Source organism: Desmodus rotundus, chromosome 5 (assembly GCF_022682495.2).
Source record: "Desmodus rotundus isolate HL8 chromosome 5, HLdesRot8A.1, whole genome shotgun sequence".
Taxonomy (NCBI): domain Eukaryota; kingdom Metazoa; phylum Chordata; class Mammalia; order Chiroptera; family Phyllostomidae; genus Desmodus; species Desmodus rotundus.
This window is the reverse complement of record NC_071391.1, coordinates 142,934,571-142,947,855: the sequence shown is the minus strand read 5'-3', so window position 1 is coordinate 142,947,855 and position 13,285 is coordinate 142,934,571. Positions and strand designations below refer to the sequence as shown.

General features: G+C 37.8%; 1 protein-coding gene across 7 annotated transcripts in view; it reads right to left on the bottom strand.

Moving 5' to 3' along the window:
• EXOC6B (exocyst complex component 6B) overlaps positions 1-13,285 on the bottom strand; it is a 542,713-nt gene that overhangs the window by 468,592 nt on the left and 60,836 nt on the right. For 4 of the 7 annotated variants that reach the window (XM_024552690.4, XM_053923770.2, XM_045189356.3 and 1 more), the window contains exon 2: positions 3,788-3,953. In XM_024552690.4, coding sequence (XP_024408458.3) covers positions 3,788-3,953 — 166 coding nt within the window. Of the gene's footprint in view, positions 1-3,787; positions 3,954-13,285 lie in introns of those variants that run through there. The other 3 variants (XM_045189358.3, XM_053923772.2, XM_053923771.2) reach the window with 3 other exon arrangements.

The following is a 13,285-nucleotide window of genomic DNA, read 5'->3' as shown; positions in this document are numbered from 1 at the left end:
TGTCTCATTAACACATTAAATCTCCACCCAGGTTTTTTGTTTGTTTGTTTAACTATTATAATGAGAGTAAGGTCTCACAGCAATCAATTGTTCTGGAGCTTAACTGCACATCCATCCCTGAACAGCAGCTGTCCTGCAAACATCTGAAGAGCTATCAGAAGACAGGGGCGCCCTAAAAATAGTAGTTACTATTCAAACTAATACATGGATGTTACTAGAAAACAGAATTAACAACAATTCAGTATAGGAAAAAGCTTCCAAGCAATGAGAATAAATACGGGGTAGGTTGCCTTGAGTAGTAGTGTTTCCCCTTCAGAGCAGTTATTCAAGAACAATTTGATTATTTTTCATCCTAAACTGGAGATCTCCTAAAATTCATCCTTCCATAAATATTACTAGATTTAGCATCATTGTCTTTGCCAGAATACCTTGTTTACCATGTAAAGACAACATTTCTGAAACCCTTTTTTATCTCAAACTCATTGTCAGAAACATTTTACACTGCACTAAAAACTGAAAAAGAAATTTCAAGAAACAATGTTTACCATTGCTGCATGTAATACACTTCATTATTTTCTAGTCTATTCTATTTCAGTTCTCATTAAGAATATTGACTGTGCCCACTAATTGATTTCATGCAAACCAGATTCTCAAACATACCCACAGGACCCTAATAATGCAGCTGATAAGAAATTACTATTTCAATACTATTTTAATATAACAATTAAAAGAAACTTGGGGGATTCTGGGTGGAGGGAGCAAAGGGGGGAAAATTGGAACAACTGTAATAGCATAATCAATAAAATAAAATCTAAAAAATGATTTTAAACAGGCAATACCTGACTACTTAATCAGGTATTTTCCTTTAGATTGTCAAATTTTAAAAAATGACAATAGCCAATACAAAAAAGGAGGAGGAGGAGAAGAAACTACACTGCCCTCTAGGATGCTACGTCTCTTGATTCAGAATCACGTAACATACACACAAACACACACATGTTGTGAATCTGAAGAGTGGGCATCCCAGAAAGAATAGTTTATTTTCATTGTTATGTTAAAATAGTACTGAACAGTTAATGGTTGACCTTTTCCATTTTCTAAACTACAGAGTTCAAGAATCTCTAAACTTCATAGATTCTTAACCCTGGTTGAATGGATCCCCCTAGAGCAGGGCCTCCACGGTGTGCTGCTGGACTTTAATTCCCTCGATTCTCAGAGTGAGTAGAGCCTGAGCAGCCGAGACCCCTGAACTGCTAGCCCCCAGGTTCTTGCTTTCCCTCGGGGGCATCCTGAGTAATTTAAAGGAATTTGCAACTTGAAGAGACAAGATGAGGACAAACCAGCAAGTGATATCTGTGATTGGTGAGCACTATAGGCAGTACTCAGGGCTACCTGCCCATGCAGGACTATTGCAGTAACTGGACACAGAACATCCTAGGGCCCACCATGGACGAGGGGCACAGGGAGCAGAGGGAGAAGGTTAAAATACAGCTGTTCGAGGGGCATAGAAAGGAACAGCCCAACGTGAAGGTGGGAAGCCGTGATGGCTGAGTAAGAACAAACAGCACACGCAGCTCTGGCAGGAGCTCCATCCACATTTTGTTTTCAAACATTTGAAATTCTTTTGTCCACCTGAGGCTGCTCAGCCTCCAAAAATTCAGATAACTTTTTATTTTAAATAGTATCAAATTGTTCATGTTTTTTGTCTGCTTTATACATAAGTAAACTTTTCTAACACTTTCCCCTATCAGACATTGTTCTACAACATATTGGGGTTTGCTTTTCTTTTAAATGAATGTACCATGACTTATTTTACTATTCCTCTACTAAATGACTTTTAGGGACATTTTAATGTTTTACCTATTAAAAAACATCATATGAACACCCTTGTACATACTCCTGTATTGCCTTAGAATAAATCTTCAAATTATGTGGAGTTTTAAGTATTGGTAAATAAAATCGCTCTTCTCAAAGGCTATAACACTGTACACTCACTCCAATCAGGCATTCCCTGGTTGATTGGTAGCATCTCCACTCTTAAGTATTATTTTTTCATCTCTGTCATTTTAATAAGTGACACCTTATATTTCCAATATGCATTCCTTTAATTATTTCTAACTTGTAGAGTTCCCTTGTATTTCTTTTGTACACTATATATAATGTGTATTTCTTAGTTTTCTATGAGTATTCTATTAATTTGTAAAGACTTTAATATGTTAAGAATATCAATCATCATATATATTTGTAAGCATTTTTGTTACCTTTTAATTTTTAAGTTGTATGTAGAAGTTTCACTCATTTTAATGTTCTCATACCTCTCCATTTTTTCTTTCTGCCTTAAGAACTGCGTTTTAGAAAAGTCTTCTGCACTCCCAAGATCACAAAGTATCCATCTACATTTTCTACTAGTTACTTTATGATTTTATTTTCTACATTTAACTCTTAGTTCTTCTGAAATTAATTCCAATACATTGAATAAGAAAGGCATTTAATTTAATTTCAATTAGTTAAGCATTAAAGAATATGAACAACAAATCAGAAGAGTTCTGATTTGTGGAGGGGAGGATGGAGGAAGCAACTGAGAAGGGTACACAAGACAGCTATGAGTATATTTAATTGGCAATGTGGTAATATTGCATTTCTTAAGATAGTTGGAGGGTTGTTGTACAGGTCCCTAAATTCTTATTTGAAACCTTGGGACCCACTGTGCTTTGGACCTCAGAATTTTAGAGATTTTATAAAGATAATATGGTACATGTTTTACATTATACAATCAGAGGGTACTAGGATAGCACCCCATAATCACATTACTATTTCTATAGCAAAGTACAAAAACTTACATTAAATAAAATATATTAAGAAGTTTGATATCTTCATATCCATTCAGGTCAGATTTTGTAGTCAAATTAGCTTTTAAATTATTGTAGCTTTAAAATATAATTTAACATCTAATAGCCTGATTCTCCCTTTGATAAAAATGTATCTTTGCTTTTCCTACCAACGTATTCTTTTATATGAATTTTACACTCACTGTCAAGAAATATCCTTTGGGGACTTTAATTCAAATTCAAATAAAAAAAACAAAGAGAGGAACGAAAGAAATTAGAAGTACACAAACTGGAAAGAAGGAATTAAAGCTATTATTATTTGCAGATTATATGAGTAAGTTTACATAGAAAATTTTAAAAAAACTACATACAAATGTTTGGAAATAATAGAAGAGCTTAGTGAAGTGGTTAGATTTAAAATCAATAGCAAAGTCAGTTATCCAAGATAAGTGAATCTGCTAAGCCAGGGACCAGGCTAATATGGCTAGCCTCCTTCCTGAACTTGAATCTGTCATATCAAGAAAAAACCTTGGTGATTTGGTAGAAGACATGCCACAACTGTCACTGATTTTTTCTCCTTTGGTTGCCACGCTGCAGCCCTCAGAGCCAGGCCCTGCAATACCACCACCCTACAGGGATGACTTTTATCGAGCAAGGAAGTACATGGATGTCATGAAGAGTCAATGAGTTTCTGTTTGAAAGAAACTATTACCTATTCTGCTACTGGTTCTCATCCACATGTAGTTATCCCAAATACATTTAATGTAAAAGAGTTTTCTTTTTTGCTAAAAGCCATAATCCCAATGATATATGTTTCTGTTCAAATTCCTTTCTTTACTGTACAAAAATCTTATTTGTAGTGTATATGTAACCTGCAATGTACTCCCTACCCCTTTAATGCTAGTCAAAACCCCAGCCCAGGACAGAGGAACAAGTCTCCCTCCTCAGAGCGCCCTTACTTTGAGTTTCTGCGCTTCTCCTCTCACTTTCAGGAGTTCGGTTATAGAGTCCACAAAGCCCTGGTAGTGAAAGTTGCACATTTTCTCAATTTCTCGGTCATGATTGCGGATGCGAGTTTCAAGTTTCTCCATGAACCGTCCGTGTTCCTCACCATCATAGACAGACCTTTAAAAAAACGGCATAAAAATTACACCAAAATTACTTCAAAGAAATTTTTTTAAAGTTGCAAACTCGGAAGCAAATGTATTTAGAAATTAGATGCTAATGGACATAAACCACAGAGTAATCCAACTGCATCGTATTGGCCCAACGCTTGACGAGTTATGTTTAAGGAAAACCCAAATTTTTGCTTCCTATTCATTCAAAAATATATTCAAGAAGTGTTTGACAGTATTTATAAAGAATTTCATCATAAAATGAAGAACTGAATTTATAAGCCTTTTGTATTTTTCGTTCTTAACTAAATTAATCTAGAAAAACTCAATTTTGGATAAACACAACTTGAAATACTCCATGACTACACACCCAAGAAGCTGACACTGCTGGAAAAAATCACACAGCTGTGCCAGCTAGACTCAGGTGGGCTACATACCTACAAATCCACACTGGGCACTCAATAAATACCACTAGGCAATACCACTAAATCTGTCTCCCCACCACCACCACCGCTACCAAAAAAATTACTTTGTATTCTCCAAAATAACTATGTGTAAAAACCTCACTTTCTCCCCTCCTCAAATGTTCACCCCCTCACTCTCAGCTGCTGGTCACAGAAAAAAGCATTGCCTCTTCTCCCACTACAATCCACCAACCTACCTGCATCTGTAACTCCTACTCTGTCCACCCTCCTCTAATGGAAAAATATTTCAAGCTCTTAGCTACAGTCAATCCTTGTCTCAAGAACTTTATTCCTGCACTTATTCCCTTTCATCCCTCCCCTGCATCATATATTTCTCCCATCATTCTTATGGGTATATAAACACGACTTTAGGAAACCAGTCCTTACATATGCATTTCCCTCCAGGTACCATCTTATTTCTCTGCCGCCACTTCGCAGCAAAACTCCTTTCCACGTCCTCCCCTCTAGATAGTTAGCACTCATCTTACTCCACCTAATAGCAGCATTTGCTAGTTTGTAATACACTTTCCTTCTTGTCTTTTTTCTCTAGACTTCAATGATGCACACTAACGCAGTTTTTATCCTCTCACTGACATGCCTTCTCAATCTCCTTTACAAGCCCCTTATCTTCTATTGTTTTTCTAAGTATTCCTAAAACCTCTTCTCTTCTCTATCTGTGCTCTACCACCAAACAATGCCACCTAATCCCATGGCTTTAAAATACCCACCATAAAGTAATGACTTCATACTCTACACCTTCAGCTCAGAGCACCTCCCTGAGTATTAGACTCAAATATTTAGCCTATTTGAGTCTACTTAACAATTCCAATTGGATTTTTGAAAGCCACTTCAAATTTAACACAAAAAAAGCCAATCATCTATCACCAAATTATCTCCACTCCCAAAACTGTTCCCTCCCCAAACCTGCACTGACCCATCACAGCTAATGGCACTATCCAGTTGCCCAAGTCAAAAATAAAAGTCTAGGAATCACACCTAATCCACCTCTTTCCATCATGCATGCCACAGCCCATTCCAATCCAGCAAAGTCCTGACAACTCAAAATCCACAACATATCTTAAAACTGACCACACCCCACCACGTCCACTAAAACCCTGTGCATATCTGCATCATTACCACACTGGACCAATGCAACAGCCTCCTAAAAGTCTCCATTCCCCACTCCTCATTTTCCCCATTCCCTACCCGAGTGCACACACTCTACACACAGCAGTTAAAATTATCTTTTTAAAGCAACAATTCAGATGTTCTCCCCCTGCTTAAATCTCTCCTGTGACTTCTTTAAATAAACAAACAAACAAATGAACAAGCAAAGAAACATGTGTATGTCTTAAATCCTTACCACAGCCTACAAGAATCTACACAGTCTCTCTCCCTTCTCCTTAGTTCCCAACCCTAGCCTCCCTCCACCCTCTATGCTCCAGCTACACTGGACTTTTTTTTAGCCTTTTCCTGCCTCAAACATCTTGTTTTTTCTGCTTTATGCTAGTAATGCTTGTCCCTGATATCTTCAAACAACATTCTCCTTCTCATCACCCAGGCTTTGTGGTCTGTCTTTCCCCCAACCCACTCCCGTTAGACTAAAACCCCCAGGGCAAGAACTTTGTCTGCCATAGTCACCCCTGTGCCTCTAGAAAAGTGCCAGACAGGTAGCAGGCAGTGAGTAAACACCTGTTGACTAGATGAAGCTCTAACATTATCACTAAGACCTCTTTAATCTCTGGCATTTGCTCATTACCAATACTTCCTGGCTATAATCATCTGTGAATACTGAAGCACTGCCCTGATCCTGTGGCCCAGAAAGCACACTCTCCTAGCAGCTCAGTTCCACTGTCCAAAACTCAGCAGTAACCACAAACAATACATACAAGGTCTGTCCAGAAAAGTCCAATCGCTGTTAATATAACAAGAATGGTTTGCACGATATCAACGTAACCTGGCAGCCAAGGAGAGTGGACCGGAATGTGCATGCGTGAATGATGACGACGTCACTGTACTAGTCAGGGGAGGCAGTAAACGCCATGTGTGACCATGTGTACTGTGTGGCCATGGCATTCAAAACAACTGAGTCCACCAATGAATCTGCACCAAATGTTGCGTTAAGCTTAAACATTCCTCTGTGGAAACTATTTGGATGATTCAGGAGGCTGCAGCTATGGGCAACTGGTGACTGGCAGCTTCATCACAACAACGTGTCCACTCATGCATCACATCTCATGCAATTTTTTGGCAAAACATCGAATCACCCAGGTGACTCAGCCCCCCTATAGCCCAGATTTGGCTCCCTGTGACTTCTGGCTTTTCCCAAAACTAAAACCACCTTTGAAAGGGAAGAGATTTCAGACCAGTCATGAGATTCAAGAAAATACGATGGGGCAGCTGATGGTGATTCGGAGAATTGTGTGAGGTCCCAAGGTGACTACTCTGAAGGGGACTGAGGTATCATTGTCCTGTGTACAATGTTCTTTCTATTTTGTATCTCCTTCAATAAATGTCTCTATTTCTCATATTACAGGGTTGGATATCTTCTACACAGACCTTGCATACTAATTTAGTTTCCAGTACAAATTCTGAACACTTTAGGAAAGCCAAAGCAATCTAGATTCATTCTCCTTCCTTTGAAATAAAGGGAAGAGACCTTCAAATAAATCATAAACAATCCCTGCTTTGACAATTAAGACACACTACGGAATAACCACTTGCCTGAAGGAACTATTTGGAATACACAAGCCAATACACTCACTACCACTGACACTTCAGCTAACCTCAAATAAGCATAACATTTCCCCTTTCAAAAAAAAAAAAAAGGCAAGGAACGGTTTCCATGAAAAGTCACCAATATTCCTTGCCATTTGAAGAAGAGGAATAACCTGAAAACTTGTCAATCTAAATGGCATAAGCAGACATTATTCAATGTTACATAACTGTTGGTTTCAAATTCAGTTATATCCTAAACCAGTAATACTTCTAAGTAACAAATCTACTTCCTTTTACTATGTAAAACTTTTCATTTTTTTCCCTTCCAAAGGTCTATATTAATATCACAAAAGATAACTTCAGGAAGAAAATCCTAAAGTTAAGAAATTTATAATATGTCCCTGGCTGGTGTGGCCAGTGGATCGAGCATTGGCCTGAGAACCAAAGGGTCGCAGATTTGATTCCCAGACAGGGCACATGCCTGGGTGGTGAGCCAGGTCTCCAGTAGAGGGCACATGAGAGGCAACCACACATTGATGTTTCTCTCCCTCTCTTTCTCCCTTCCTTCCTCTTTGTCTAAAAGAAATAAATAAAATCTTTAAAAAAAAGAAATTTATAGTATGTTAATAATGACTCCCCAGCTTCCCTGAACTTCCTATAAATATATATATCAGAGAAAGAAAACATGGATTTTAGCTCTCTGGCTGTGTGCCCTGGTTTTAGCAACATAACTGAGTCTTCAGCCAACTGAGTTAATCTCTCTGACCCTCAGCTTTCTCATTTAGAAAATAGGAAACAATCAATTACATATTCTCTGAAGTATCAGCCTAGCACTAAATTTCTACAATTCACTTCCACTTTCAAGTTCAGTCAATAACAATGTAAAGATCATACATTTTCAGAATAGACTACACAGGTAGTTTAAAACAAGCTAATAAATTCTCTATACCCTTATCACTAGCCTCTGCCTGTTTCTCCTAGCTTAGGGCCTTCATGATTCTAATATTCTCTTTAATTATAACGATGTTGAATAACATGAAAAGTTTACAGTCAATCTCTGAGTATCTTAGAATTTTTAAAAGTCAAAATAAAATGTAACATAGACATATTTAAAACAGAAGTATGGCACTATGTTTAATAAACTTATATTCTGTGGGTATGCATCAGGAAAATGAGATTTCCATATTTTATGTGAATTTTGTGTGCATATGCAGAAGCACATGTATGTAATTTTAAGAAAAAACTGACCCACAGTTTCCATCTGGTTATCAAAGATGTCAAAAACCACTGATGTAAGGATTTTGCTTCTAGTGTCCTACTGTAAGAAAAGGTAACTATTGATCACTACCTAACAGATCACCTTGAATCAGCATTTCAAGTATATACTCGGCTTTACTCCGTGCAAACCAACACTTCTATCACATATAAAATGCTATAAATAGATAAATAAGTACACAAGCCTTAAATTCTGAAAAGGTCATAGACCTACCAAAGTTTAACCTGATTCTGGTAGTCAACATTGTACTCGAACAGAGTAGCTTCTCCCCCTCCCCAACTCCACCCACAACAACTGACTTAAACTAGAGAAAGACTGCCATCTAGTGATGGCCTGTTTCTAAACATTCCTTGAAATTTAAACTTGATGCGACCAAATCAGAGGGACTGCTCAAAAACTGAAAAACTAGCTCTGACGAGAGTGGCTCCGTTGTTGGCTGGACATCATCCCACAAAGCAAAATATCATGAGTTCGATTCTTGGTCAGGGTACATGCCTGGGTTGCAGGTCAGGGTACAAGAGGTAACCAGTCAATGTTTCTCTCTAATCAATGTTTCTCTCTTTCTCCCTCCTTTCCCCTCTCTCTAAAAATAAATAAATAACATTTTTTTCAAGAAAAGCTGTATTCTATACCACCTGCTGGCTAAAGACTTCTGGTTATTAAATCATATTTTAATAAAGTACTCTAATGTTTCCCCTTCCACTTCTAATAGAAAGCAGAATTTTGAAAACAGGGCCGGCATGCACTTTTGACATGCCCAGGTGTGCCAGAGGTAAACAAGACTATGGAATAAACTGCACACTGGGTTTAATTATTGGTGATAATGCAAAGAATATCCTAGTAACTAGTAAAAGGTCAACAAAAAGACATGCTTGGAAATCAACTTTTTATAGGCTACATTTTGATACAATGACATAAATGCTGCATTATAAAGTCTAATTTCCAAAATCCATCAAATAAAGTACAGGTTTTTGCAAAATGTAAAATGTTTTATCCTTGTGTCTGTATCTGACACATGCCTCTGAATATACCATCTAGATTTCATGTACATAGAGATTTTTAACTTATAAAAATGCACTTTAGGTATTCTATTCAACAAATACTTATCACTTCCCTATACTAAACCATTACAGGATTATATCACTTGCTAGAGCCTACATCAATTCAAATCTATTTGTCATAAGAGATAAATAAATTATATTATGGGCATATGGAATCTCATTTAAATATCAAACATCTTATTCCATATTATAAATAAGGGACCTGAAACCCAAGAAGATGAAGTAGCCTGCCCAGTTTACACAGCTAGAAAGTGTCCTCTGCAGGACATCGGTGTGTCTCCTTTCAAAACAAGGAAAGCAAAACAAGTCAGATGAACCCCTACCACGTTAGAATTGAAAGAAGAATTGAAGATGGAACACAGAACTCTCATTGTACAATGGAGGAAACTGAGGCCAAGAAAAGTTAAGTGCCTTAATCAAACTTACATTTCTTGTTACTGACACATCTGGACCTGACTCCCAAAGAAAACACAATTAGGAAAAGCTACTGCAATATGAAGCTTGACACAAAGCTAAGTAGTTGGGAGAGAGATTTCTACTTCAAGATGAGTCAGCTGGCTATTAGTTATATCTGTTTACACAACAGTTATTCCATTCTTCTTCCCCTTGGAAGGTCCCAATTTGCTCCGGTATTTCACCTCCCCATCCTACCGCAAAGGTAAACACTAATTAATCTGTAAACCAATCATGGTAATTACATTCCCTTTGACAGTGACCAGTTAACAGGTGACACAACTCTCACTGATGAGAAGTAAAGGAAAGTCTGGCAGGGAGGGTCCAAGAAACAGATTTCTTTCCTGAAGGATACAGGAAAAGAAACTGCTTTTCCTACTTCGGACATCGTTCTGTAAGATGCTTGGGGACGCAGCAGCCGTACCAAGATGAGGGGAGCCAATGCCAATCATCTAAAGGCAAAGGGAAAGGGTGGAAAACACCTGTGTCCTGGACGAAGCCTCAGTCCTATTTCCACACTTTATGAGTTAATAAATTTCCCATTTTAAGGAAAATTTCCTATTTCCACTTTCCCTCAGTAGTCTGCTACTTGCAAAGGAAAGTATCCTAAATGCACAACATTGGTCATTCTTCAAAGATAGCAGCAGGCAAATCAAAGAAACAACCAACAGTAAGTTGACATCTACACCAAGCTAAGGAATACTATCTCTAAGACCTGGCCTGCTCTCCATCCTTTTCTTCCAGTTTAGTTAACTCCCCTTCACTCTTAACTCTCAGCTTCCACCTCATTTTGTCTGAGAAAGCTTCTCTAATCTGTGATGTCCTCCTCCTTTGTTATTAACACCATCACAGGCTTTATTAAACTATATTCTAACTGTCCGTTCACTTGTCTATTTCCCCATACTAGAACTTTAATCTCCGTAAGGGGAGGCGCTGTGCCTTGCTCATTTTATCGCCAGCATCTAGCACAGAGTCTGACACGAAGGAGCTCCTCCATGAATGTAAAGATGGAGAAAGAGAAGGAAGGGCAGGAGACTAACTACGGTGGGTTTCTGTCTGCATTCTAAAAGATGATGCAAGAGAATCACATCAAAGTTTATCTGTAAAGATGTTTTCAGAACCAAGAACTTCAAGATACAAGAATGCAACTTGCTTTTTGTTTCTGATTAATTGAAGGAAAAACATCCCAGAGTTTACTGAGGTATTTTCTTTTTCATATACAAGGTTTTTAACTTCGGTCACGGTTTTCATCTTGAAACATTTTCTTCTCATTAAACTCCATAAAAGCAACATCCGTATTTTTGTTTATTCCAAAAGTTAAAAATAAAGTAGAAAAACAGGCTTGAGTATGATGTTGAAAGAGAAACTTCAGGAGGTCAATAGAAGTTTAAAGCCCCTTCCCTTCCTTACTGCAGTTCGTCTATCAACGTAATTCAGACCTTACTACGCTAATGTGAATGCTCCAACTGCATAAAAGTGAAAGTAGATCAATGTATAGCATCCTCAGTGATAAGGGAGCATTTGCTAGTTAATGAAATCTAAGCCATCGACTGTAGCCAAATGTTTTTGTATTGCTACAGGCAATCAAATGCATTCAAATCCTTCTTTTGCCTTTGCAGATACCAAAGTATCCAACCGACTTCACAAAAGAGCCCATGCAACCAAAATAATGCTGTGATGGAGATCTCCCTCAAGGCAGACAGGGAAAGTGATGGCTGTTTTCAGAGGGACGGAAGTAGAGTGGAGAAGTTTCATCTGCACCTAGCCAAAGAGCCTACTAAAAGCCTGGAAATGGTTAAATAGCATAAGAAGGTAGAGAAGGGGAACTTGTCACAAAGGATCACTCAAAGCAATAAGAAACTATTAGGAAATAAACTAATGAAAGCAAGGAAACTCCAAATGAAGCATATAGAGACTGCCATAACTACCGCCGTGATGATGTCACATGGTTAGAGCAAGTAATCACCCTCAGTAACTGAAGACACAAAGGCTCCACAGGATATGTTAGTGGCTTCCTTCTGGTCTCTCTATCAATTTGTATTAAGTGACATAAGATTTATTCCATTGCAGCTTTCAGTGGTGGTCATTAAATCTGGCAACTAAACACTGGATTATGGATGTTGCTGCCAAATAAAAATAATCCATTTCACAACCTGATGATTCTCATTGACTCTAACGTGGGAAACCGCTGACAGCAGAATGGTAATGCAGTTGGAATACACAGGGTTATAATTAACCTTAGTAGATTAGCTCCAGTTTTATGGCATGGAATTCAAAGTGTCAAGTTTAACACGGAAACATGCAAAGTTGGGGCGAAATGAAACTACTGATTCACTTAATATCTACCACCATCATAATGAGTATGAACTAGGGTATGTTGGTAAAATTTCAAGATCCGTTACAACAAGAGATATTAAGTATTTAATAAATAAATACTCTGAAGAGCTATGTAAATATTTTAAAAGACTGCATACTAATTGCAGAAATGCTTCAGAGTCCCCACACTTAAAATTATTATTATGATTCTAATAACAGAGATCATAAAGCTATTAATACAGGAAAACAAACCAGTGGGGTGGTATTAGGAACACTTAAATTGAACAATTCTGCTTTCCTTATGTATATATATTTAATGTGTACTTAACAAAATTAGACAAACTAAGTTTCCCAGAATCACTAAATCAAACTATAATAAATGTAAGTGAAGTCATTTATAGATGTGTATGTTGTGTATATCATACATGTGCATACATTTGTATATACTATGTATACGTATATGTGTATGTGTGTATCACACACACACATACGCACAAAGTAAGCACACACACATTTCTGATTTTCTGAGGAAGAACCAGACTTGCAAACATCACATTCAATTCCTGGTCCAATTTCATCCACAAGTGATTGTTACTGACACTTCATAGCCAAAAGCAACCACAGTCTTCAAATCCATAAGCAAAGAAGACCCTGAAAGGAGGATGGATAAAAGGTACCACAATAGTTTTTATCCAAAAGAATGATGAAGAACAAAGTAGGCAAAATAGGACGAAGTTCCACAAAAAATTCAGAAGATGAGATATAACATAAAAAACCTTTCTACTACCAAACTAAAACTGCTGGGAAACGCTTCTAAGTCTTTGTTAGTACATGGCTAAGCAAAAGAGAAAATACGGAAAACCTCCAGAGGCTCACATGAAACTGCAGTGGTAGTCCACACTCTACCAGTCCCTATAACCTAAGGCTTCGATGTTAGAGCCCTACAGAGAGCGAGAGACAAAGCGTAGGGCCCACGAGAAGTCGGGAGTTCAATCAAAGGCCTCCGAATGAAGAAAGCCAAGATCCCCGAGGGCTACATGCTTAGCAAAACATG